At 47.2% G+C, this 26,275-nt stretch overlaps 1 protein-coding gene across 7 annotated transcripts; it reads right to left on the bottom strand.

The window, feature by feature from the left end:
- Positions 1–435: 435 nt before the first annotated feature.
- On the bottom strand, positions 436–26,269 carry LOC133280185 (polypyrimidine tract-binding protein 1). 7 transcript variants are annotated; one of them, XM_061474638.1, is made up of 15 exons: positions 26,228–26,269; positions 22,589–22,619; positions 12,730–12,805; positions 11,646–11,815; positions 10,488–10,634; positions 9,131–9,301; positions 8,299–8,409; positions 7,798–7,972; positions 6,924–7,013; positions 5,485–5,627; positions 2,788–2,821; positions 2,158–2,250; positions 1,583–1,799; positions 1,254–1,331; positions 436–863 (listed from the first exon to the last, which is right to left on the bottom strand). In XM_061474638.1, exons 1-15 carry the CDS (start codon positions 26,233–26,235, stop codon positions 731–733), a joined length of 1,677 nt encoding a protein of 558 aa, XP_061330622.1. In that variant the 5' UTR covers positions 26,236–26,269; the 3' UTR covers positions 436–730. The 7 variants fall into 7 exon arrangements, with proteins under 7 accessions (XP_061330622.1, XP_061330626.1, XP_061330625.1 ...); XM_061474642.1 differs by having other exon boundaries at positions 6,936–6,977; positions 26,228–26,266; XM_061474641.1 differs by having other exon boundaries at positions 6,924–6,977; positions 26,228–26,266.
- Between the last annotated feature and the right edge of the window lie 6 nt (positions 26,270–26,275).

Below are 26,275 nucleotides of genomic sequence, written 5' to 3' on the forward strand. Positions count from 1 at the left end.
TTTTCTTTATCCACTTTGCCACCTTCACCTCTCCACCACCACAAGCTGATCCCGTTAAGCCAGAGCTCACTCATTGCCCTCAACTCTCCCAAATCCACTCCCTGCAGTTCAGATGTTTTCCCCAAAGAAGGAACAGGTTTTTAAGGCACAGGACAGCAGATGCACAGTTAAGGTAGGATCAACAGCCAACTTCTCACAGTGCTGGGTGAGTTGGGAGCTCCTGGACACCACGGGTTTGCAAACTCCTGACTCGAAAGGCGCTCAAGTGAATTCACACAGTGGTTTTAGGTCTTTCAAGGCATGGATGGGTAAAGAAAATAGACAAGGCATCAATGTGAAACCTGATCAACATGGTAGGATCTGCTTTTTGGAGGAAGGAGGGGAGAAGGAACAGCAAGGGAGAGGGGGAAACTTCCCAGAGCAGGTTCCAAAGTGTAAACTTGAACTTGTGATTTTTATTGGAACAGTCAGGATTGTTACCCATCACCGCAAGAGGAATTAAGATTTCACTGGGTTTTGTTTTTAAAACCGGTAAACCGATTTCTCTCTAAAAAAATAAAAATCTCTGGTCTTTTAAGGTCACTTCAGCTGCATTTTTAAAGTGGCTTTTTTTTTTTTTTTCATGGAATGATGGAAGTTGAAACCCTCGTGTTCAGCCTTTGAAGAAGGCCTAAGGCTGAACCCAAGAGGTTTTAAGTCAAGTCCATTTTGTCTCACGCCTTCCAAAGCTTTAGATGGTGGACTTCGAGAAGGACACACGCAGGTGATGGTTCTCACCCAGGTCATGGTTATGGAGGTCAATGAGGGACTGGATGGCCTCTTCCACAGAGCCCATCTGGATCAGAGCCATCTTACGGTCCTTCCTGACAAGACAGAAGGTTAATCAAGATCAGCACCACCTTGTGCTGAGCTTCCCCAACATGACACAGTGTTTTCTGATCGAACACTCAACGCCAGCAGGAAATTAACTGCCCAGGAAACTGCAGTATCCTTCCTTTTTACATGCAAGTGCCTCTCTCCATGAAAAACAGGCATATCCAAAGAGCTCACTTGGCTGCCTTGGTTTTCAACCCATACCATGCACTTAATCCAGGGTTATTCCTGAATTCTTTACTGCAGAGAACCAAATACTGCATCAGTGACGGTTCTGCTCACCTGAGCCCGAGTTGGAACTCCCTCAGAACAAAGTACTTCTAACCCTTCTCATACTGAAAAGCCCAGGGTAAGGAGAGGATGCAAGACAAAACACTTACTGGAAGAATTTGAATCCTTTGACCACCCCACTGTTGCTTGAAAACAACATCTTAAGGTCTTCTTCAGTTACTGAAGGTCTGAAACAGAAGGTTTTCCAGTCAAATGTATGCTGACAGGCTAAATTCACCCCTACATACAAATCCTCATCAGAGCCTTTCCTAAATTCTCTACCAGCAGCTCCTTGAACTGGCAAGGCTGAGAGAACAACGGGAATAGGGGCAAGCTCTCCTCCTGCTCGCCCCATAAAGCTGCCTGTGTTTACCCTGCCACTAAATTTGCAGCCCACTTTATACTCAGCTCCAGAGGAACTCTCCAGGAGGATACTTACGGAATGTTGGACAGATGAAGAGTGGCAGAAGGAGGAAAGATGTTCTGGAAATTTTTGGAGCCTGGTTTCTTGAAACGATGTAGAGGAGAATTCCCATAGTCCTTTGTCAGGCCGTGGGTTTCCTGCCCCTCACGGGGGAGCTGGACTGTCTGGTGCTTGGACAGGGTGATACGGATGGGCTTCCCGTGGAGCTTCTGCCCATTTAAATGGCTCATGGCTGCAAGGGTTAAAGACAGCGCTGACTGCAACAGGCTTCACTCCTTTACTCAGCTACACCCATTTCATTCTGGTTCTTCCCCATGCAGGCACCACATCCTCCAGGAGCTGCAGGACAAACACTGGTACTCTGCTTTCCTGCACTGTCTGGTCCATTCTCCCTCTGGGTTTGCTCAGCCAAATCAAGCACACCTTTCTCCAGAGCTACCCCAGCCTGCACTACGTACGCAAGCAAGCGCACGGACACATTCAGGTTTGGGGTCTTTGTTTTGGAGGAAGAGAAAGGACTGATATTAAAGCTTTAATTCCCCATGAGGCCTCTTAATGCCAACAGTCTGATACTGCTCAAGCCTGCTTACCAAGCTGGGCCTGGTTTCCATCAGTCATCTGAACGAGGGCATTCTCTTTCTTCTTAAATAAAATCTTCACCCTCTGCACATCACCATAGACTCCTTCAATAAGTGAGGAAAGAAGAAGATTCTTTAGGTAGGGAAAAAACCCCACAAAGTCTTTTTAACTTACTATTAGCTAATCAATCCAACAGCAAAAACATTCATTCACAACCAGAACTGATCTCATTCCAACCATGGTTATTTATTCTGCTCTAGTTAAGGAAAATTCTTATATAGCAGAATAATAATGGAACAATACATTAAAGAAAAGACACTGGGTTTCAGCAAAAAAGCAAAACTCTTACTGCCAGAAGACTGGACAATTTAGCATGCTATCACCATTTAAAACTCTTCTAAAAGGCATGCAAAGCAATAACCCATGCATAACTGAACATAAACCAAAAGGCAAACTAAATTAAATAGCAAACTTTAAGTAAAACAATGTAAAATAAATGAAAACAAATAAAAATTACGCATTCAAAACCAAAAACTAAAGCAAACTGCAAACTGTACATTTCTGAAGTATCAACAAAAAAAGTAAATCTCAACTAAATGAAAAAAAAAACAAGGTAATAAAAAGTGTGAATAATAACATACCGAAAAGAATAAAGAGGCATTGGGGTGTAACTCTCTTTAGAGAACAGCAGAGCAAGGCAGCGGAGGGACAGGGAAGAGGTAAGGAATCGAAGGGGAGAGCGAGGTTGCACAAATCGTCCACAACGAGGAAGGGCAGAGTCCCCGCAGGAAATGGCGAAATTGGTTGATGGATGATGAAGTTTTCAAGATGGTTAATATTGAAGGGCAGGTTGGTTTCCGAAGAGCAGGGTTTATGGTTTTTTTTTTGGTTTGGTTTGTGTTTGTTGGGTTTTTTGTTGGGTTTTTGTTTGGAAGGGGAATGTTTTGTGTTTTTTTTATTGTTTTGTTTCAAGCAACAACAGGAAGCAGAAGTACCGTGCAGTCAGTTGGCAAAGAAATTCCGGATCAGGGGAAGAAAAAAAATTCAGGGATGGGGAGAAAAGAAAAAAAAGTAGCAAAAAACACAGGTCAGTAAATACATAAGGAAATATGTAGTGTTCCATCAGTCAGATTTATAGAATTCTACATACAATAACTCGTTTACAGAAACAGTTAATAGGTTTTACCTAGTGGAACACAATGATAAAGAAAAGGCATTTTTACTTAAGATATACAAAGAGGTAAGAGACAGTATCACAACCGAGTGACTTCTACAGGCTTCAACAGTCAATTCCACTGCAACGGGATTCCCTAAAACTGGATTTAAAAGTATCTGCTCCGATTGCAAGAATTTCTTAAGGGGAAATGACTTCACAGCTCGGGTCAAACCCAGCTGCATTTGCTGCTTTAGGCCCGGAGACTGCAGAAGTGCTCCATGCTGTGCAGCCCAATTCACTGCCTTTACGGCAAGAGATGGCTCTGGATGAGCAGCTGTACCACTATACAAAACCCCTCAAAGGTCTGCTAAAAGCTCTTGCTCCAGAAGAACTCGGTATCTGGTTTGCAAGAGGCCTCCAAGGCTTGAGCTCACCACATAGAAACCCCAAACTGCTGCTATGCAGGCAGCTGGAAAGGCATGAAAAACCTCTCTGCTCCTAGCACTTTGTATTCCAAGTCAAGCCAGATTTCTTCCACTCATCGTGGAAAGGAAAAAGGGAGTTATTTCAGTTTCCACAGTTCCAAATCAGGGAAAACCCACCTACGTTATGGCAGAGCAGTCACTCCAGAGAAATACTGTCTCTTAACTAACCAGTTGTGGCACAGGTAAGTTTCTACAACACTGATTATACAGGCAATGGAAAAAAGTTTCATGTCTGTTAGTTCACAGCTTCAGTACAAGTATCAAAGTCTCTCTAGCCCAAAGATAAGCTGGATGGATAGTGAAGAGCTCACCAAAAACCACAAGGCATGAAATAACTGCTCTCTCCTACTTCACCAAGAACTGCGTGCACCGTTCAGACACTGCTCGGAGCTGAGAACTCGTGCAAGTTTAACAGGTCCAGCACAGCCCTTGGGCCTGCCACTGCCACCCAGGCTACCAAATCCTCCCAAGAACCACACTCCTGACAGCGCTGGTTGAGAATAATGTCACCAGCTCCTAACGTTTGGGACTTCTGTTTGACCAGCAAGTCATGGGAGCGAGGCAGCGGTGACAGCTCCTGGGATGGCAGAGGAGTTCCTAGGTAGAAGAGCAACTCATCCAAACCAAAGCTGTATCCCAGTCCCTGCCATTATTTCATGCCCTGGAGAAAACAGTAATGACAGATAAAAAGAGCAGTCTGAAAATATTGAGTCAATTGGTTCATCTCATCACGAGTTAAAAACACTTTGATCATTCATCACATCCAGGCTTTCCCTTTGATGCAAAAGAGGTTTTGTGGTTACTCTGACATCACCGGTAAGTTTGAGAGCTTTGCCAAGTAGCATTAAACTTGTGTGCACAGTCCCACCAGTTAAAGGGGTTTGCAGCAGAGACTCTACTGCACACACTAGAAGATTCTACACTTTCAATCCAACAAAGAGCCAAAAGCTGACTGAAAAAGTCCAAGATACCCACATCAGATTCTCTTGTGCTGCTGTCTTTAGTGAAAGATTTTTGTTCAAATATTATTTGCTGTATTTTTAAAGGAATCCAAATATTTCAACTCACTAAGTTAAGTAGAATTGAAAATGTGAACTGTGAGCTGTTAAGGGGTTTAGCTAAGGAAAAACTTCCAGGGATCTTGGAAAGGGAAAATGTGCAAGCACATGGCAGAGGAAATACTGCACAGGTACAAGGTCAAGCTGGCAGGCGTCCAGACACTACACAGAAAGAGCAAAGGTCAGAACAAAGTCTCTCTGTAGTTCTGAATTAATGTATTAAAAACTAGAACATGCCAAGGAAAAGAAAGCATGGACATGACTATTCTGTGACCCAAATGACACTACTCCATGGGAATGGCAGGGAGACTCCAAATAAAAAGAGGGAGGAAGGGACAGGCATTGTAGTCTTTATGGGATGAGAGCAGGCAGGCAGCATCCTTGGCTTTGAACCAAAGAAGAGCAAGGTTTTAATTTGAGATGGACTTTCTCATTTCCCTTCAGCAACTAGAGTACTGATCTGCTTTGAGTTTGAGAGCTGGCAGAGCACAGCAGCTGCTTTTCTAGTTTTGCCATTTCCTTTAGGTTATGGCAGCATTTCACTTTCAATGACTTTCAGCACAATCTGTGTTCAGAAAGTGAAAGCAGAGGTAATAGAAGGAGGAGAAAAAAAAAGAGTAAAGTTAGGACTCCACTAACCTCAGGATTCAGACTGCTAACCAGCAGCACACAGTTCCCTGCCCCAGTGAGGCCGGGAATGGCAATCCGTCCTGCTGCAGCCGCTGCAGCTGCTGGGATAGCCAAAGGAGCTAGTGCTCCATGAACACTTGGAACTGTCAGGCCTGGAAATTAAAGAATATTAACCAGTAAAGAAATTAACAGCACGTACTCTAGTGTATTTGCTGCACCAGAAGGGAGAACAGCACCTTCTGTAACATGCAGGTCATAATTCGAACCACAGTGACCGTGTATGCTAAGAGCAAGAGGAGCCTCCAATTCTGGTGCTGCAGGAAATGGCATGGTTTGTGATGGGATTTGCTCTTGCAGTGCCTGGTGCTTAACGGGTGCCTCAGCACTGTCTGGCTGACTACAATATGCTGCGTGTCTCACAAGAAGCGGAATCAGCACAAAGCCTCAGCTCTGCTGGTGCAGGAAAGGTATCGCACACAGTGCATTTGGAAGGGTCTTTCCATCCAGTGCATGCCAACACACTTTTGTTCTTTAACCATGCATCTAACAGGAGGCGTTAGCTGGTGGTAGGCTACCACCAGCTCATCTCTTCAGGAATGGAGAAGCATTAGTTTTATTTACAGGCATTTCTAGGTTGCTCACAGTAACTGCTGGCACCTTGCTGCATTAGCTCTCCAAAGGGCAGAGCTTTGGAGCTCAAGAAACACCACTAGTAATCAATATAATCCCTCCTCCACCTGGCACAGGATATTCCCCCAACAGGGTATTAACAAAACATTAACAGTTCCACCCTTAGATCTGTGCTGCTTTGTCCTAAGCAAGGAAATTCCATCAAGTTCCAAGGAAGTCAACAGAGTTTGGTCTGCGATAAAAACCAAAGCAGACCTTGTTTAGTCTGGCAATGCAGTAAGTGGGTTCAGCACCTAAACCCCAAGCCTTGAACCTTGGGCACTTGGCTACTTCTGCAAGTAGTAGTAATTTGTTACCTGCAGGATGAGCTGCAAACTGCCAGTGCAGCTCCAACAGTGCGTGTCATATGGGTCACGTTTAGACAACAGCTTTACTCCAAATATTTAGGGAAATATGGACAAGGATTCCTTGCTTTTGACCACATCTACGGCTGTCAAACTGAGCTCAAACCTCTGTAATAGCAGGAGGAAATTCAAAACGTTTCACCCCCCTTCCCATCTCCCCCAGTTATTTTAACTACTGCCTTTACTGACTTCCCCATCCTGCTCCCAGCTTCCCTCTTTGCCCTGGGATACTTCCTAGCCAGAGGTACCACATCTGCATTCTGAGTTGAGCTTACCTACTGAAACACCATTTCCCTCTGTGCCCAAGTGCCAGCATTGAGAATTGACACCACTAACCTCCCAAAATATGGCTACTTAGCTTTAAATCATCAAGATGCTTCAGCAACAGAGAATCTATATAAAATTTCAACTTACGAAATACAGTACCTGCAGCCTGAGGAATTGCAAAGGCAGGAGGAAAGCCAGTTCCTGCATATGGAGAAGGAGAGATTATTCCTGGGGCACCTGGGAAAGATATACACATTATACACAACACCCAATAGCAAGAAAACCTCTAGACTTAGCTGGAATGTCTTCATTTGGCCTTCAACGCATGCATTCAGTTGAAAGCTAAACCCTAAACCAAGCAGGAACTCAAAAATGTCTCTAATTTAACACTGAGCTTCAAGACACTACAAGAACAATTCCCCCTTCCTCTAACTCTGCTGTTAACAAGACTACAAGCTAATAGCTCCTGTAAGTGCCTACCCACCCCAGGTTTCCAAGTGCAGCTGACACCACCCCAAGTTCATACTGTTGCCAAAGCAGCAGATGGCACCAGAAGCCCAGATAGCTGCAAAGCCTCAACCAGTCCTCACCCCAATGAAGAACAGCTTCCAAAGCAGCAGCAAGCACCCATAGCCACAGGGGCCTACAAGTAGTTTGCACTACTCTGATCCAGTGGTTTCTATGTTTTCCTCCTCAGTCATATTTCACAATTCCGGATGACCCAATAGAATCATTGAATGGTTTGGGTTGGAAAGGAACTTAAGATCACCCAGTTCCAACCCCTGCCATGAGCAGGGACTCCTTACCCTAAGACCATGTTGCCCAAGGCTCTGTCCAACCTGGCCTTGAACACTGCCAGGGATGGAGCGTTCATCACTTCTCTGGGCACCCTTATCCTCACCACCCTTACAGTAAAGAACTTCTTCCTTACATACAACCTGAAAATACACCCAGGTTACATCCCCTCCCCTTCCCCAACTGCCACATGCATCGGTTCTGTGCCCACTGCAAGGGTTCTTACCAAAAGCAGCTGCCATGGTCTGATCAAGAGGGGGCTGGCTGTCCCCAGAAGGTAGGTCCGGTCGTGTGTAATCTCTGCTCTTATCATTATTGTATTTCACATTGAGACTTGTGAGCTTTGAGAAATCTATGCGGAGCGTGCAACAGGCATTGTAGATGTTCTGTCCATCTAAAGACTGCAAAGAAACAAACCTTTCCTTACCCAACATGCATTTACCCTGAGATCACACAGAAGGTGTTACAACATCCCAGGTACCAGGGCTCTGTTGGGACGTCTGCAGGTATCCCCCACTGTGTGGGGAAAGTACCACTTCATCCCCGAGACCCCTTCAGTGTTCTCCCATTAGCTGCACCACTCCTGCTCATGGGCAATGCTCACATAAACCCTGTGATCCCCTCGCCCCAGCACCCCAAAACACTTCTAACATTGATCCTAAACTAATAAAAGCAAACCTAAAAGTGAAAATAGCTCAGGTATTGGCACTACAAGCACACTACTCACCAGTTTGGCATGCTGAGCGCTCACTGGGTCAGCATATTGCAGCAGGGCCTGGAACTGGTGGTTCTTTGTGAATGTGATGATTTTCAAGACTGTACCAAACTTGGAGAAAATCTGTAAGAGAATATTTGCATCTCTTGTTAGCTCCTTTCCAGCGAGTTCATCTCATATTGATCTCCATGAGTAGAAGCAGAAACAACAAAACGTTATTCCTTCGCCTTGTCAGCTTTCCAACTTCAAAATGTAAGGCTTTAAACTATACTTGTATCATGGCATCCGACTAGAAAAACACCAGGGTGACCCAGCTGTCTCCTTAAAGTGTCTGTTAGGAACTTTTACACAGGAAGGTTCATATACACCTTCCCAAACTGAAGCTTTTCCAAGCATTTCAGAGCTGCTTCAACACAGTCAAGCTTGCATTTTAAACACAGAGATGAAATTAAGCAACTGCAACAGGAACTTGCCAAATAAGCTACTGCCCAACGACCTCCAGGCACAGGATTGGTTTCCCCCTACCCTTGCAGACAAACATGAGGCAGCTACTTCTGCTAAACCCCAAGCAGAACTTGAAGAGCCATCTTGAAAGCGGAACTGTTTTCAAGTAATCCAAGGAAAATGGACCAGCAGCCAAATCTCTGGACATTAAAGTCTGGCCAGACTGGAAGCAAAACCAGAGCAATCTCTGGTAGGTGTTGGGGTCTCCAGAAGACTTTTGGCAGCTGCGTTCAGAGCTTTTATCATAGAGGTAAACCCACATCCTGTTAGAACACAGACATGGCAAACACAACCCCTCCTTCCAGCACCACCTTCAAGAAGGTGTGGCGCCAGGTTTTACCTGATGCAGAACATCCAGAGCGACAGGATAGAAGAGATTCTCCACAATGATCCTCAGGACAGGGCTCTGGCCAGCCATGGCCATTCCTGCATCCACGGCTGCGGCAGCGGCCGGCAGGGCCAGGCTCCCCGGCGGCGCCAAGTTCACGGCTTGCAGAGCTGCCTGAGCACGCTGCAGAACCAGACGCTGTTAGACACACACTTGTGCTTGCACAACAGACACATGCAGCTTTCCTTGAGCTTCCTGTCTGCAGACTGCTAGAACTCAGCAGGGAGCACAATGCACAGAGCAGTTTATGGCTCCTAAGGCTGGGGAAGTACTGACTTTGGCAGGTTTTGAACACGGGCAGTGCAGACCATCCCCATCAGTGAGAGCAAACTCAGTAAAATAGCTTATTAGCACTAGCATAAGTACTACTTTAAGTACTTTCTAAGGCCAGAACCTTGCTCAGCATCTACTGATGCAGCAGAATTATTCCACTGTTCAGGGAAAGCTAGGCTCTTCTGGAGTGAAACTCCATCTCCAGAATGCTACAGAAGCTGACAGAACTGAATAAGATTAATGCCCATCTGTATTGGGACCCAAGAGCAAGAACTGGCTGGGAATTTACTCCCTGTAGAGTCCCTCTTGCTCACACAACACTGATGCTCTCTCTGTCCTGCATCAGGTGCTGGCTTTGTTAGATGCACCCACAAGTAGCTTTTTCACCTGCACAGCATTAGATGCTCTGCTCCTGATGAAACTCAGCCTGAAAAGTGAGAGGCAGCAAAATGGGTGTACTGGGTAGCCACCCCGATAAGGAGCCACAAGTAACTTGAACTTCTTTCCAGTGCTCCTGTCCTGAAAGGCTGCCAAAAGCAGTCGAGTCAAAACAGGGAACTTCTTACCCTTTGCACAGCAGATCTTGCACATAAACTCCAGACAGCCCAGCCAAAGCCTGAGGAACTGCTGTGTTCCTGTGCTGCCTGCCTCAACACCAGTGCTTCCCAGCAACAGGCTGCACTCTGCTGCATGCTCCAGTTTTGCCCATCAGAGTTTCATTTCATATAAATCTTGAAGACATTAAGTAAGTCTTCGGATCTGTACTCGGTTACTGTTTCTACCTAAAAGATGCTAAGCCACCTTCTATCTCCTATTCACTTTGCATCTCCTTCTCTGACATGAAGCAAGATTTAGCAGCTCATTTAAGAGTCTGCTGAGACTTTGGATAAAGGCTGTTATAAGAGACTTTGCTCTTTGATTGTTAAACCAAACCTTAAAGCCCTCCCAAGCCTACACCAGCAGCACAACTCAAACCAGCTGCCAAGAAGTGTCTCTCCCTCCCACCTGTACGACAATGTAAAGAACAACAACTAACAGCTTGGTTTGAAGAGTTGTCTGTCTTCAGCTCCTTGTGGTTAGAGAACTGAATGTAGACGGGCTGGCTCCGGAGGACTGGAGTGACAGTGGTGTAGTAGTTCACCATGGTGTTGGCTGCCTCCTCCGTGTTCATTTCTATGAAAGCCTGTGCAGAAGTGAAACCCAACAGACACATCAGAGTCAGCACGAACTTGGCAACAGCATCACGCTATGGCTGCCTTTAGGAGGAACTTCCAGTTGAACTGCAACTGGATTTGATTTTCACAACTGCATTTCCATGCAGGTTTCTGTATATAGGATTAAGAATCGACTGTACGAAGATCAAGGGAGGATCTTCGCTGTCCAGAGTGATTTAATGTAATGTTTCAGCCTCATCCTAAGACCTCCATGCTATATATATTTAGGAAAGTGGCAGAAGTGTCTGCAGGAACACAAGCAGCCAGCAGTCATCCAGATTCTTAACACCTGTCATTTAAGCAACTCCCCATACTTCTCTAAGCAGCAGCAAGCCCACCCACTGCTCTGTGACTTTATAGTCTTCTACTTCAGAACAAAAGCCTAAGGGATTGTGGCAAGTCATTCCATTAAGTACTTACATATAATCACAGCAGGTGATATATCAGAGGCACATTTTCATAATTAATATTAAAGACAGAGTATTTAAAGAGATTATTAAAGCTGGCTTTGCTTTTTTACTCCTTCATTTGCAAGACAATTTTAGTTACCAAATTAGTGCACACCTTTTGCATTACCCAAGAGTGGTTTGGCTTTACCCATCTAATTCATTGTACCTGTAAAGGTGTCCCTAATATGCAAAGTTACACTGGTGGTTACTCAACTGTCAAAGCAGCTTGAGTGAAAAGAGGCCAACTCATGTCACTGCTGTCCAAATAATTTACCTGCTCTGCAATTTAGCAACCAGGCACAACACTGATTATAGGAGACAACCTGCAATTATGGACTTAGCTCCTTGCACAGCCTGAAAATAGTATTTTCTACAGCTCATGGGATAATCATGGAAAAGTCAAATAACAGCATGCAGATGTTATTGACTCCTAATACTTGACAGTTGTTTAAACAACCTGGGCCTGGTTTACAGATGACAAACTCATCAAGCCTTTGCCACAAGCCCCGCCTGCAATTACAGAGACAATACCTGATTTTTGCCTTTCAACATGAGAAGATTGGTGACCTTGCCAAAAGGTAAGCCCAAGGAGATGACCTCTGCCTCCGTGACATCACTGGGGAGCTTACGGACATGGATTACTCGGGATGGGACTCCAGCACTTCTATCACCTTTGAATTTTTTGATGTCGTTTCCATTAGCTGGGAAAACAAAGAGTTACCCAAAACTTCAGAGCTTCTCACATCCAGTCTGTGCTCCCCATCCCGTTATTGCTCTCTTACAGAGAAATTCCATACACTAATTCCACTAGAATCTGAAGACACATGGTTTTACTTCACCCCCTCACAACCCCCCCCCAAATGACACGTTGCAAGTGACGTTGCTGTGTGCCACTGCAATAGAATCAAGCCTCCAGTGGCCATTTCACAGCTTGTTTACAGCACACACCCACCCCTCTAACTCTGTGTAGGGCTGAGCCTCTGATGCTACAGCACTGTTCAGATCCTTTTCACTTGGTCTGGCATCCTTAGCAATGAAGCTGTTTGAAAGGCGCATCTTCAAGCAAGTGATACTCTTAAATACGACCCAAACTGTCCTTTTGGGTCAGCTGGATTGTCCACAGGGAAAGGCTGCTGCAGCACAGCACCAGAGCTGGCCCAGTGTGGCAGGGAGGCCATGGGCAGGACATGAAGGTAGCTCCAAGACAGGCAATTCAAGGCACGGACAAGCACAGAGGGCAGAACTCTGGACTGAGCACCCATGGATACTGCCTTGGGTGGGATTCCTGACCTCTCCATAGGGTCACACTCCCAGAGAGCAGCAAACTATTCCATACAGCCCAAATAACCCTAGAAAAATTCAACTGTGCTTTAAAGTTTAGAGCAAAACCTGCACGTTCTAATTTTGTAAAAAACATTTTAGCAACTGGTCTGCCCCAATTTTCTTCAGTCCACTAAAACTCACACAGGTATAGGGCAGAAGTTTATTATTACTATTCAGCACTGTCCTACAAAGGCCTAGGAAACATCAAAGCTAAAGAGGTTTTAAAACCCAGACCTCCTCCTAGTATCTGCAACGCTTATAAAGTGCTGTTCTTTTTTAGAGGCAACATTACCTGCAGAAGAATTGTTGTCGTTCATGATAAAGGGTCCGTTAGTAACACAAGTAGGGAAAAGCTCGTCAGCTCCCCGCTGGAAAAGAAAAGACGAAAGGTAAACTGAGAGCATTTCTACTGAGCTCTATTCAGGTCCTCCTAAAGCAGAACAATTGAGCCTAAGCTGTAGAGAAGCTGAAGTGTAAGTGAAAACATACTGAGAGTGGGCAGTGAACCTCACCTCCATAAATTAAATATAAGTAAGATCCAATTTAGTAATTGAGTAGCACTATCCAGTATCTTTCTGCTAAGCATTAGGGATCTCCAGAGCTGAAGCATCATTGAACTGTCCAAAGCCACTAAATGCACTGAGATACACCAGGAGGATGGGAATGCAAGAGAACAGTCCCACGGGTGAGGAAGAGCAAACCGAACAGGCCCCCTGGCATCCACTGAGGGCACAGGAGGGTTACAAGGAGCAAAGACATCTTAAGCAAAAGACAAATTACCAGAAGCTGGCCAAAACTGTGTGTGACTATAAACTCCAGTTACCAGCAGAAGATGCAGCTACAAGAAACAGAGATGTGATCCCTTCCCTACCCCCAAGAAAGGGCAGGGCAGGAGTGTAATGTTACTGGCAAAAAGCTACTTTTCAGATTTCACAGCAGAAATGGGTCCACGTTTAACAATTTGGATTCTAGTAGAGAACACTGTCCCTGGTTTGGCATCCTGTAGCCACAATGCCCAGAACAGCAGCACCATCAAGTCTCCGAAAGCACATGTAGGTCCACAGGGACTAAACCTTCAGAATCCCATCCTCTGCTACCCTGCACCTCAGGCTTTGCTCCACATCAGCATCAACGTGGCTACTGGCAAATCCAAACCCCACGAGTAGCACAGCGTATCCCAACATCTGGATTCTGTGACTTTGCTCCCTGCAGCACTGTGGAGGGAGAAAACATCTGACAAAGCAATTCTAAACCAGACTGTTCCTACTAGGATTAGACAACAGCCCCTGGTACTGCAGAGCTTAAGAAACACGTCTGCTCCAGGTTTTTTAGGAGCTGTAGGTGTAATTCCATCTGCTCACACAAAAGTCACTCAGCCCAACTGCCTCCAAGCCACCCTACGTTAGCCTAACCCAAGCAGGAGCTACAAAAAACACTACTAAGACTACAAATCACTTCTTAGCACAATCGATGCTTATATACATAACACAGCTTAAAATCAGGATGGCCTCATTACACAGAACAACCCCAAATCCCATTGTACCCTGTGAGCAAACACAGTAATACAGATGCAACACGAAGAAGCACTTCTCTTGCAGAGAAATGCCACAGTCAAAGGCTTTCACCAGCAGAAAAAAGAACAGAGCTCATGTCTGCCTCGTTTACCCCCCCCCCCCCCGCCTTCCTGATGGAAACGTGCCCTGCTTCACCCTGTGGCTACCAGACACTCCATCACCCACCATGCCCTAGATGTGGCAGCACCTGCAGAAACACTATCTGTGTGACAACAGCAGCTCCCCGCTCCCTTCCCTGCACGCAGGCAGAAGTAGGTCACACAAGAGCCCCAGCTCACTGCAGAGCAGACACAGCACTTGTGCTTTCAAACCCTGTGTTTCTCGTTTGACTACTCACTGCTGGCTCTTCAAACGACAGGCTCAAGGACTTTGATCTCTTGAATCCAAGGAATTAGGGCCAGGTTCCAGCCCCGTGGTTCGTGCGCTGCTGGTGGTCACCTGCAGCACTGACCAGTTCTACCAAGGCTGTGGGCACCAGGGAGGTCATTCCCTCCTGACATGGTGCAGGAATTGGGAATGGGCCTTTTTACAGCTCTTCTAATTAGCACTGGGATTCCCCCAAGCTACTCTGGGAGGCTATTCCCTGTGATCCCAGTTTTTTGATGACTCAAGTTCATGCATAAAAAATCCCCAGCACTTTACTGTAAAACCACTCTTGTGCCTGAGCTCCTGCAGCCACTCTGGGCATGGCTTTACTCTGGGGCCTGGGATACAACTGGCAGCTATTTACAAGCACCAGCCAGCAGCAGACAAAAGCCCTCCCAATGCAGACAAGTGTTTACTGGCCTCATGAAACCCCTCACATGAGGCCTTAATGGGCCCTGAACTGTAGAAAAAGGGGTTCCTGAATAGCAGCTTGTACATTGGTGAGCACGGAGAACTCCAGCACTCCCAGCAGGAAACAATGCATCTGTGCAGGGGCAGCCCCTGCAATCCACCACGACAACACCAGGAGAACAAGCCACATATTTGGCTCTCATGGAGGCAACACCAGGAAACTATAAACTGGGAAAACAAACATTTATACTATTATGGAAAGAATTTCAGTTCCCTGAATTTCACTTTCCTGATGACCTGTTCAATAACAACATTTTCTCGCATACTGCAATCTTTACCTGCAGGGCACACGGACAAAGAATGCTTCTGGCTGCTGGGTTCCACATGTTCATGTTGCTTTAATGAAAGAGCCATTTCAATCCACTCCCCTCTTATCTTGGAGACAGTCTCCGCTGCCTACTACACCCAGAGCCAGGAGGCAGAGGGGGACGATTGTTCCACATCAAAAGCAGCAGCAGGCAATTTGTAAGCTTCCCAGCTGGAAGTACGTGCAAGTGAAGAGGGAAGGCTACAGCAGTTGGAAAACTACTATTATTCCAAGGGCTCTTCTCTACACAAGGAAGTTCACAGGCAGTACATGCAGAACTCTGTACAGTTATACCCACACTCTTCCACACAAGCTTCCTTTGAAGATATCACTTTTCTAGGGCAGCTTTACCACGCGCTGAGGAGTTACACCAAGGAGTAACACTGAGCACACGGTGCTGCCAAACCTCCTCCAGCCACAGGATGCTGCATCAAGGACGACTCTTCAGCGGTGTTTGTTCCCCCTCTGCTGCTCTTGGAGCTTATCTCAGATAAGCCCGAGAAATCTCTAGGGAGGACCCAAAACCCACCTGGTCCTTGGAAAAGGTTTAGAAGAGTTTTTCCACCACCACCACATCCATTGGGTGTCCTGACTGACACTGGGAAAGCCAAGCCAAAAGTGACTGATTCGGAGGTACTGTTTTATTCAGGTTTAAAACCACACAAACAGCAAGGAAACGGCTGTGTGGGTGCTCAGCAGCTCGCCAGCACCAACCCACACCTCCACCCCTCTACCTCCTTCAGCTGTGACTACCATGGGGAGACCCAACCGTGCAGCAACAACTCAAGACAGCTCTTCAGATCCTCAAGTCCCCATCCCTGCTCACAAGAGGCACGGATTCCTGTTGACATTCACAGCGTGCTCACAGCAATGGCAGCCTTCACTTGAAGGAACAGATCTCCTCTTCCTCGTCATAGAAAACAACCCCCACTCTGCAGCTCCTCCCCAGGCTGCTCCACCACAGTATCACCAGGTAGAACCTGGCCCGGGAGCGTTTCTATGACAGCAGCCTTCTTTGTTTGCACTCGTGGCTATGAAAGCTCGACTGCTCGAGCTGCGTTCATTTAGTCCCAACACCCCTGCTCTGGGTTTGCCATCAACGATTTAGTTCCCTTTTCTGAGTTAAAGACAAGGTAGATTTTTCAAATAGTTCCTATTTTTCTGAGTTAACTTTGAGGAACTTTGATCTTTTTGCTGTAGTTTTAACCAGGCTTTCCCAGCTTAAAAAGCAACTCTCAATTGTCCTATTGCTGCTAGGATTTTACCTGAACCTCGTCACTGTTTGGAGTGAAGCCACAGATTGTCACAACTTCTGCCAGCATACCTATATGTGCTACAGCTGCCCCATGTAATCCTTGATCAGAGAAAGGAAGATGGCAATAGCCAAACCCAGGTGCTGCAGGAAACTCCTGGCTCATGAGGAACCCTGCAAAGAGCAGCAGCACTCCCAGCCCTGACTGCAGAGCTGCTCTAGCGATGAGCCATTGCAGTATACCTCCTTTTGGTGCAGAACAAGGTAGATGTAGGTGGTGTACAGGCCATCACCTAAAAGGTGCTTCCAGGAAGTAAGGCACCTTGAAAATCCCCCCTCTAGGAAGAAACCAGTAAAAATCTGGACTGTTGGAAGTCCTTGGTTTGCTTAAGTTTGGATAAAACCCCTGTCTCAAGTCTCATGGCAGAGCACACCAGCATCCTTCTTCCACTTCATTTTGCCCCAAGTCTGTAAGATGATTTTAGAGCCAGTAAAAGGCCACCAAAATATTCTGCCCAAACGACATAGGGATCATGGGGAAGCTCACACCGACCCTTTGCTTTGATGAAAGAAGCAAAAACCATCGTGTCTTTGAGCTCAGAAAGAATGGAGTGCTGCTGAGGTATGCTCAGAGGGCTCGCATGAGCTCAGCCCCAAAGGAATGTGCTCCATGCTGCAGTGCTCAGCTCCAGTTGGTTCGCAAAGGAACTAAGAAGAGAAATCCAGGCTGGTGACATCATCATTCACACTCCAGCTTTTCTTGCTGAGAGATTCAAGAGCTAGGAAGGAAATTAACCTTAAACTACTCGAAGGATGCCAGCTTTCCTTGTCGTCCCCACAAGACTGGTTTCCAGCAAGGCTCCCTCGTGTTACCCCCGTCCCATCTCCTGCTGCCAACACTCTTGAGTAACGTAAAGGTAAAGCAGTGTGAAGAACATTGCCATTTGGGTCACAAACAGCACACCAACTGCATCCTCCTTTGGCCCCAGTAAAGCTGGAAATGTCTGATCAACACAAGGGAGCTTCAAGACCCTGCAGACAGCAGGCCTGGGCCAAATGAGCCACTGCAGGATGCTGCTGTCCATCTTCAGTATCACGTAACCTCTTGCTGCCAAACAGCTTACACAACCTGATTTGAACCTACAGTTTTTTGGGGGGGTGGAGGGAGAAATACCAATTTCATTCATCAAATAGCTTGTGGCTGATTTTTATGTACCAATTCAAATAGAGCAACTCCTGCAGCATTTGTCAGATTAAATCTAGCCCTGTAGCTGGTATATTCCATCCATGGAGGAGTCAGAGGCATCAGCCTGTCTGGCAGGCCTTGAGTAGGTCCTTTTTTAACTACACTTTTTAGCTGGGGCCAAGCAATGTCACCTACCACTTACAGCCTCTGAAGTTGTTCTAACCTCGCTCTTGCCTGCACAAGATTGAGTCCGATACCTTTCCCAAAGAGCCAGCATGGCAGACTTCCCACCGAGATTCCAACAGCATACTTGGCTACACACACACATTGCACCTTTGAAACCAGGTCAGTCGGTCAGAGCACTGCAAAGAATTCGGTGCTTAGGAAAAGTGTCCTACCAGGTGTACTGCCACAATAGCTGGTACCATTTCTAGTGTACACAGGTGGGGCTGTGAGTGCAGACACTGGAAGCTCAGGCACTACATGAGAGCAGTTGCTCACACAGCCCAGCATGAGGTTGTGCAATAAGGTGCACTACCAGCTCCTCAACCCACTCACCCCAGCAGCCCCTCCCTGACTTTCTTTCTCAGTCTTTGCTACTATGGAGACACCCTGTAAAACAAACCTGCCCTTTGAGCAAACAAAAGGTGTGGCCATTTCAAAGAGCCCCAAATTCCTGAGCTCCAAGGGCTGCAGCAATGCAGTCAGGCTGGCTTTGCAGGGCAATCCACACCCAGGCTTTATGAGGTTCTGCTCCCAAGCTGAAACTTAACTGCTCCTCAACCTTGAGCTTTTACATCCTGCAGCTGAGCAGACAGGTCCTTGGTGAAGCACAGGACAAACACTATCACAAAGAAATGCCACTGGGTGAGTCATGCTGGGAAAATGGAACCTGCGAAAGAACATTTTGTGTCCAAATCTGGAGCAGAGCAAACTGAACATGCAGGTTTAGAAGAAACTACTAATTCAATCTCGTCTAAATTGCAGTTGTGTAATAATGGCACCTGCTGTGGCAACCATGGAGCCTTCATTGCACTGGGATTACCAGCACACACTTGCTGAACTAAGCAGAGTATTCAATGAGTTCTCATATGAAGCTACACCAGAATTACATAGGATTGGAACTGAAATCATGCTTACTCTCCCTGCTGGTGTAAGGTGGCAGCAAATGTGGCACTGGCACTACTTGAAACCAGTGGCAGTGACTCAGGGCCCAGACTCTGTCCCATGCTTATGGGATTAAAGATAAAGTTGAATAAATTCACGTGTGTTCAGAATTTTGCTATTTGTTTGAATCATCACAGATTGAGGGCAAAGGAGGCCTGAGGTTAAACCGAAATACTTTCTACAACCATTTCATTAACTGATTGTTTTCTACAGTCTCACATAGATTTCTTTTCACCTACAGGGAGTCCCAGCTCCTTTCCAAGTGCAAGGGACTTGAGGTGGCTCCCACATGAAAACCTGGGTTACATGTGATGGAGAAACTGCTTTGCACAGCTCAAAGAGCTGCTAAGCCTGTGGCAGTGATCTCACCTCACCCAGCAGCTTCAGCTCCTGGTAACACAGATGTAGCCAGCTTTCAGAACCCATCACAGGACAGGTACCTGTACATTACAGGTGCATCAAACCCTACACAACGGGAACACGGATCACATGAAGCTCTTTATCAAACCTGCCTGACGTGGCATTGCCAAAGGACACCATCATCCATGCTCCCTGCTATCAACATGTGGCTTACACGTGTGATCACGCCTGTTACAGCAGCCACAAGAGCCAGCTTGTTGCAGCCTCGAAGCAAAGCCATAGGAGGGGACTGGAATTTCCTCGCAACATTCTTGGCCTGCTGCCTGAAGCCATAATTACTGTTCCCATGGCAAAGATCCTGGCTTGATCACAAATGACTTCTATGCAGCCAGCCCGTACCACACTCCAGCAAGCCCTGCTTTAAAAATTAACTTCTCAAATGCCACCAAAGTGGTTGCTCTTTGCTTCTGGAAGCATCAGCTTTCAGGAAAAAAAAAAAAAGAATGTTCAACTTAACCAAGAAACTACAAAATTACTCTGAGACTTTTCCAATCATTGAAACAGCTTCACTTAATAATGATGTACCATAGTTCATACTCCTTCTAGTAACCAGTGCTGTTTGGAGACCGTTAGAGCCTGAGGAGGTAGTGGTATCCTGGCAAAAGAAAGACAGGGAAAGGAGATCCAGAGGAATCTTGATCAAATTACTGAGAAGAGGCAACTGCACGGTGAGACACACTACCCTGGAGTTCAAATACAGTGCCTCCATCTTAAGGTCATACTTCCTCTTCAGTCAGCAATGACATTATGGGAAGAAACAAGTCCTAACTCGTGGGTTTCTAATGTGTAGAACATTCCAGAAGGCTGTGCATTAAGAGCCCCACACCAGCATTGTAATGAGCTTCCTAAACTAATTCACACACTTGAAACTGAGGAGGAGCCTGTGGACTAGGCTAAACGTGAAGCCCAAGAACAATGACCATCCTGGTTCAGAACCAGAGCACCAGGCAGTGCAGTGCTGAGCAGCTAGCCCGAGAACATCTGGGGACTTCTTAAGGTAAGGTTTGTTCATCATCACAGGCACTTTTCCTACCTGTCTGAGAATGCTCCAACTTTGGGATATTCCTTTATGAAGCCAGAGATGACAAAACTACAGCTCCAGAGCATTACATTTTCAGGCAGTTCTAAAGCTTGTGAAGGTGAGGCAGCAGTTAATCCTTGAAGCGATGTCAGTGATGCCCCAGGGAGCAAGCAAATGCTGGTGGATGGACAGAGCTCCATCGCTGTAGTTATGTTGGCAAAGACAAGGCGAAATGCTTCTGTGGCATCATGGAAACCTTCTTCTGCAGTGCCTTCAAACTACTTCTTGGCAAACCCAAGTGAGGCAGGTTGAAGGAGAAGCACCACAAAAGCAACAACAACGTTTCAGGAGCTGTAGCCAATGAGGTTTTACACTTACCACAGAGGTAACTATTTTTAAGAAGTGACTGACACAGCTCTTGCAGAGATGCCTGTAGCTCTCTGTGCACAAGCCCTGCAGGCAGGGGATCTCCAGTGATACAGGAGCGTGGGGAAGCTGCAAGGGAAGCCTTCCCTTTGCTCCTATAGCTGTGCACAAAAAGGGTTCTGACTTAACTGAGCAAATCTATGACATGTAAAACACCCCAACATTAAAGAGCGTTCTGCCGCATGAGCTACATGGTTTATTCAATGACTTATTCCAACATCATCAGGTAACATAGCAATGTCAAAAATCATTTTAAAACTTACCTTTATCCCAATGATTCAACTTTCCTTCTGCTTCTGCCACTCTTAGTTTTGATTCAACTTTCTCAAGACTCACCTTGTCTGACTGCACAAAACCCTCAGTTTTGATGCCCACTTTGGTCCCACCACTGGCCACCCCCATGGTACAACTGCCATGACTGTGGTTACAGCTCTGGCTGTGTGAGGAGCAGAAGCCCTTGGATGCAATTGCTCCCAGTCCTCAGTTTAGACACTGTATGCACTACGGACTGCAATCACCCCACAGATGGGAGTGATGAGCTGCACAATCCCACATCCGGAAGCTTGAAGATTCACCAAGAAGACAATTACAGCTTCAGAAGCTTCCTGGTGAAGTTGAGTTGTGTAAAACCACTTCTTAAAGCTGCAGAAACCTAAAGCTACAAATTACCCAGTTAAAACCAACTGAGTGGACTCTTACCTAGATTAATCAGTTTACTAGAAGATCAAACTGCTCTGCAGGTCAAGGGATGGCTTACTCCACCTTTTACAATAGCTCTTAAGTATTAATCAACCTCATTGCCCAGGCTGGAGCCTTCCCTCCTCCGATGTCAAACTGAGCTCCTCACAGCAGAACCAGACACTATCATGGCACTACAATTAACTCCAGTTTCAGATTCCCATACGAGGGAAAGTGAGAATAACCTCCCTCTATAGCTATTAAACCAAGCCCCCTTCATGCATTTGATGCCCCTCAAACCCTGAAGCACTAAACCATGCTTATGGTTAACAGCAGTGCACTTCCAGCACAAAAACCTATTTGCTGTTTAGGAGCAAGCTCTCTCTAATGCTCCTTCTTCACTCATGTAGACCTAACAGAGCTCACCTCTACTTCAGCCACCTCACCAGCCTATTTCAAGTCACCACACTGCTCAGTTCATAATGGAGATGCTGATGCTACCGCCACACAAGTCGGGCCATTAAAGAAGCCAAAGGCCAACATTCACACATACTATCTAACAAAAGGAACTCAAGGGCTGAACTTACTGTAATCCTGATCCCAGAGCATTAGCTCCAATGGTCAGGAAGGAACAAGAAACCCCTTTAATGCAGGAAGGAGTGCCAGTCTATCCCACACATTCCAGTTGACCATTTCACAGGCCCCAGCTTTTATCCTGGAACACAACAGCCTGTTACTAAGCACTGCAGATAAGGAGGCTCCTGTCAGCACTTTGAGTTTCAGGGCTAAGTCTGCACTTTCAAAACCTGAGACTAGAAGGATGAAGGTCATATTTACTGTACTCACAAGAGATAAAACCCAACAGCTAAACACGGGGGGGGGGGGGGGGAAGGGGGGGCAGAAGGATTTTTGACATACAACTGAACAGGAATTCACATAAAGGAAATCAAGTTCTCAAAAGGCCCAATTTCTCCACTGAGAAGCAATGCCTAGCACCCAAATAACAAGCATGGCTTGTGACATTTAGAAGGGGAAAGGGCTGTTTCTAAATGCAATAAAGTTCTTTTCTGACAGTTGATAATCAATGTCCAAATGCCAAGAGCTAAATGCTGAGCCATAATAAAAGTTTTCAATGCACATGAAACTAAATTACCTTCTGGTTGCAACCAATTTACATGGGACCAGAAATAACCCCTTAAAGCTGAAGATCTACATTTGGTGAGGCTAAAACAAGGTCAGATGCTGAGCAGTGTAAAAAGAGAGAAAAAGTGAGAAGTGCCTACCTTTGTACCAACTGTTAAATCTTGGACAATGCTGTAGAAAAAAGAAAGAAAAGGATTAAAAAAGTTAGATAGGTTTGCCACAAATATCCAGCATAGTTTACAGCAGTAAGAAAAAAAAGCAAGTCAAAAGTGCACAGTTGTCTTTGCAAGTGAGCCAAGGACAGTTTACACAAAGGAAAATTATTAGATGGTGATGGTGGAGACCCAAGACCCAGCAGTGCTAGAAACCCACAGCTCTTCCCCTCCCTAGCATGGGGCTTGCTCCTTGTGCAAGGGGTCACAGGGGCTAAGAGCAAACTCCGCAGGTACCTCACTTCCAACACCACCTCTGACCAAGCAAGAGTCAACTCCATCCAGAGTATTCACTTCTACAGTTCTTAACCCCCTGGTTTGGAAAGGGGAAACCTCTAAGGAGGCTCTGGAGCAAAATCCTTGCGTTGGTAGCGAGACTAAAGGGGTGCAGGAGAGACGTGGGCAGCTCCCAGGCTGGGGTTTGCCTGCACTGTACACAACATTCCTCTATCAATTCCTTTCTACTCAGAAAAACAAACAGTATTTTCCCTAACACAGATCTCAAGGGAAAAAAAAAACCAAACCCAAGCAGTTATTCAACTCTACCATAAGCGCTTAAACCTCCTACAATGAGACTTCCTGATTAACTAACATGATAAACAGCACAGTTGTACCTCAGGCACCTCACACCAGCAAGCACACACATGGACCTAGAGCAGCTTCTTTCCCAATGGCATCAGAGTGCCTTGTCTACAGCTTGCTGTGCAGTACCTGGGTTATGTCCCAGAGTATTCCAGCACCTACACGTTACTCCTTGTTACAAGAGTGCTCCAGGATTCCAGTTTTACCCTTGCACTGAAGACCATGGATATACGTTTTTAACAAACTCCAAACCACTGTAAAGCAGCAACACAAAACAGAGCAGAAACGACCATTTCAGACTGACATATATGCAGCACTGCCTGGCTCAGCGCAGTAACTGCAGAAACAGCCTGGTTCAACTCCTGCCTTCCCAAAAGCTGACCGTGACTTCAGAGTACAGGATCCAGGAGCAGTTAACAGACCTGTAGCAACCCTAAAGGACCATGGCAGAGCAGCAGCAGGCAGGGCAGCCCTTCCTAAACCAGCAACGTGAAAGCCTGAAGTACTTCAGAACAAGCCTACAAAGGGATTTAAGGCAGAGAGAACTCGCATTTCCTGGTCCTTCCTGCCCTACCCGCCCCGCACCAACTTCTCAGGCCATTAAATACTGCTCCGTGTTGAGTCACTCCCATCTCCCCAAACACGCCATCACCCCAGGCCAGGCCAGCTCAGCTCCTCGGACTTCCTCCTCCAACCCAACCTGCCATGTCATCATAACCCCAGCACTTTAGAGCCGGAGCTGTGGCCACGAAGCCACGCGATAGTTTCTTTTCCCTTTTTTTTCCTCCCCCCCCGCCCAACCACTCCAAGCCAACTCCTTCAAGACGGCTCCGTGCGAGGAGAGCGCCGGGATCCATGGAGCACAGATGGGGTTTGGTGCACTGGGAGGGCCAGCAGGAATGAACTAATCAAACCCATCTGCAGAGAGCACTTTAAAGCATCATGTTATACCAACGAGAATGACTCCGAGTACATGTTCATCAGTGAAAACGCACACATTCACCCAGCGAGTTTCACAGCCTTAGGAAAGCAGCAGTATTTCCAGCACAGCAGAAGAGCAACAGGGTTGCTCCCGAGTTTCCCAAACTCTCCAACTTACCCCGAGCAGTTTCTCTCACTTCCTGTTCCTCCTGTGGGCCTCTCACACAGGAAATGTTTTACATAAAAGTACTCTTAACAGGGGACAGCGTTTCCAACTCGCCAGCAGGAAGAGCTGGTTGATTTGCCAAGAATTATCAATTCCTGGAATACTGGAATATCGTGGAAGCCCATTTGATAACAAATGACCACATGGAACAAGCAGCAACAGTATGGAAGAAGTTTGACTCCAGAAATGTGCAACGTACTTCCCATTCAACCCCACCCCAATAAATTATTACATCTTAAGCTTCTCTTGTCTCCTCTATCAACCTTAAGCAGGGGATTAAAGGCTTTTTCAGTTCCAAAAGAACTGGCAATAAAGCCCCTATCCGAAAGAGGTATTTTTGCATTGAATTCCTACACAACGAGGGGAAAAACAATCCAGCAGCACCAAGAAAACCTCGAGGTCATTTTCCAAAGCAGCGTTTTTCCTCTATTAACTCCTTGTGTGTTTTACCAAAGCAGTTTACTCAGGCGGGCTCAACTGAAAAGCACAGTATTGGTTTGAGGAGGAAGCGATGGAAGCAACCAGGGGACAGGGAGGGAGGCAAAGACCTAAAACCACCCTCAGAAGCAGCTTTTGGAAGTTCAACAGCCTCCACGGGGAAACCCGATCCAAGATAACGGGGTGGTTAAGGCTCAGACGATACTAAACCGTCTCCATTCAAAAACCAACTGCTTTAACACGCACAGTAAACCAGCCTGCCTCAGAACTACGGTGAAGCCAGCTGGTAACCAACCGGGTTTGCCATTAGAACGCCTGATCTGACATGCTGGAGGCTTTATTTTTGATGCCCAACGTGGTGAGCAACTCGTTAAAAGCAGCAGGGCATCCCCTGGAGTGTGAAATCTGCAAGAGACACAGCTTTTATGGGCCTTTGAGATGGAAAAACCACTTTGAGATGGAGACGCCACTTTTTCAACGCGTAAGGGAAAAAAAAACGCAGCCATGTGACTGCGCCTGATTCTCACCACCCCAGTGTTCGGAGGCAAAAAGCGAGAAGGCACTCATTTGGGCTTCCTGTGCTTAAGGCTCTGTGAAAACAAACCGCTTACTCGGGGTGGGGAGTCAGAAGGACTTTAATCGCAAGAATCAGCTCGCTAAAACTACAGATAACGAAGAAAATGGAGCCCTCGTTTGGGACGGAGTTGCCATCAGTTTACTTGCGAGACACCCGGCGAGGTGGTGGTGAAAGGGTGGAAGAGCCGCGCTCTGTTGGAGCGGCAGGAGCCCAGCAGGCACAGGCTGGGGCTTCAGGCGCCGGGGCAGCGGGAGCGCAGGTCTGGGCTCGCCCCGCGCTGCCAGGTATGGCCGCGGTGGAGGCTCCTCCCGGCACCGCTCGCCAACAGCGAACCCAGACAAAAGGACCGAGGCCCCCGTCAGGTGCGACCGCTCCCGGATCCCACCCGCGGGGCCGCCACGGAGGCAGCCGCCGGGCCCGGCCCCGCCGCAGCCTCATACCCACAGCGGGCTGCAACCCCGGCCGGGACCCCCCCGCCTCCCTCCGCCGAGACGCGGACACGAGGCGGAGGCTGGAAGGGGGGGAGGAAGCAGCGCACGAGGCGGCGCGGATCGGGACCACCCCGGCTCCCAGCACCCACGAAGGGCTCCGGGAGAGCCGCGTCCCGTCCCGTCGGGCGCCGCCACCGCGTTCTCCCCGTCCCGCCCCGGCCGCACCCTCGGCGGCCCCCCCCCACCCTTCGCCTCAGGGGCGCCCCAGCCCCCGGCGTGGGGCCCGCACTTTCCCCCCCCCTCCTCCGCACCCCGGCTGGGTTCCGGCAGCGCCGCTCGCCGCCCGCGGTGCGGTGCGGGCCGGGCCGAGGCCCGGCGCGGCGGGGACTCACCCGTCCATTGCACACGCAGGAGACCCGTCGGGAACGGGGCGGAGGCGC

The sequence above is a fragment of the Pezoporus flaviventris genome, unplaced genomic scaffold, assembly GCF_033815535.1.
Source record: "Pezoporus flaviventris isolate CSIRO_AGI_PZ_B2104156 unplaced genomic scaffold, CSIRO_AGI_Pfla_v1 ptg000080l, whole genome shotgun sequence".
In the NCBI taxonomy this organism is placed as follows: Eukaryota; Metazoa; Chordata; class Aves; order Psittaciformes; family Psittacidae; genus Pezoporus; species Pezoporus flaviventris.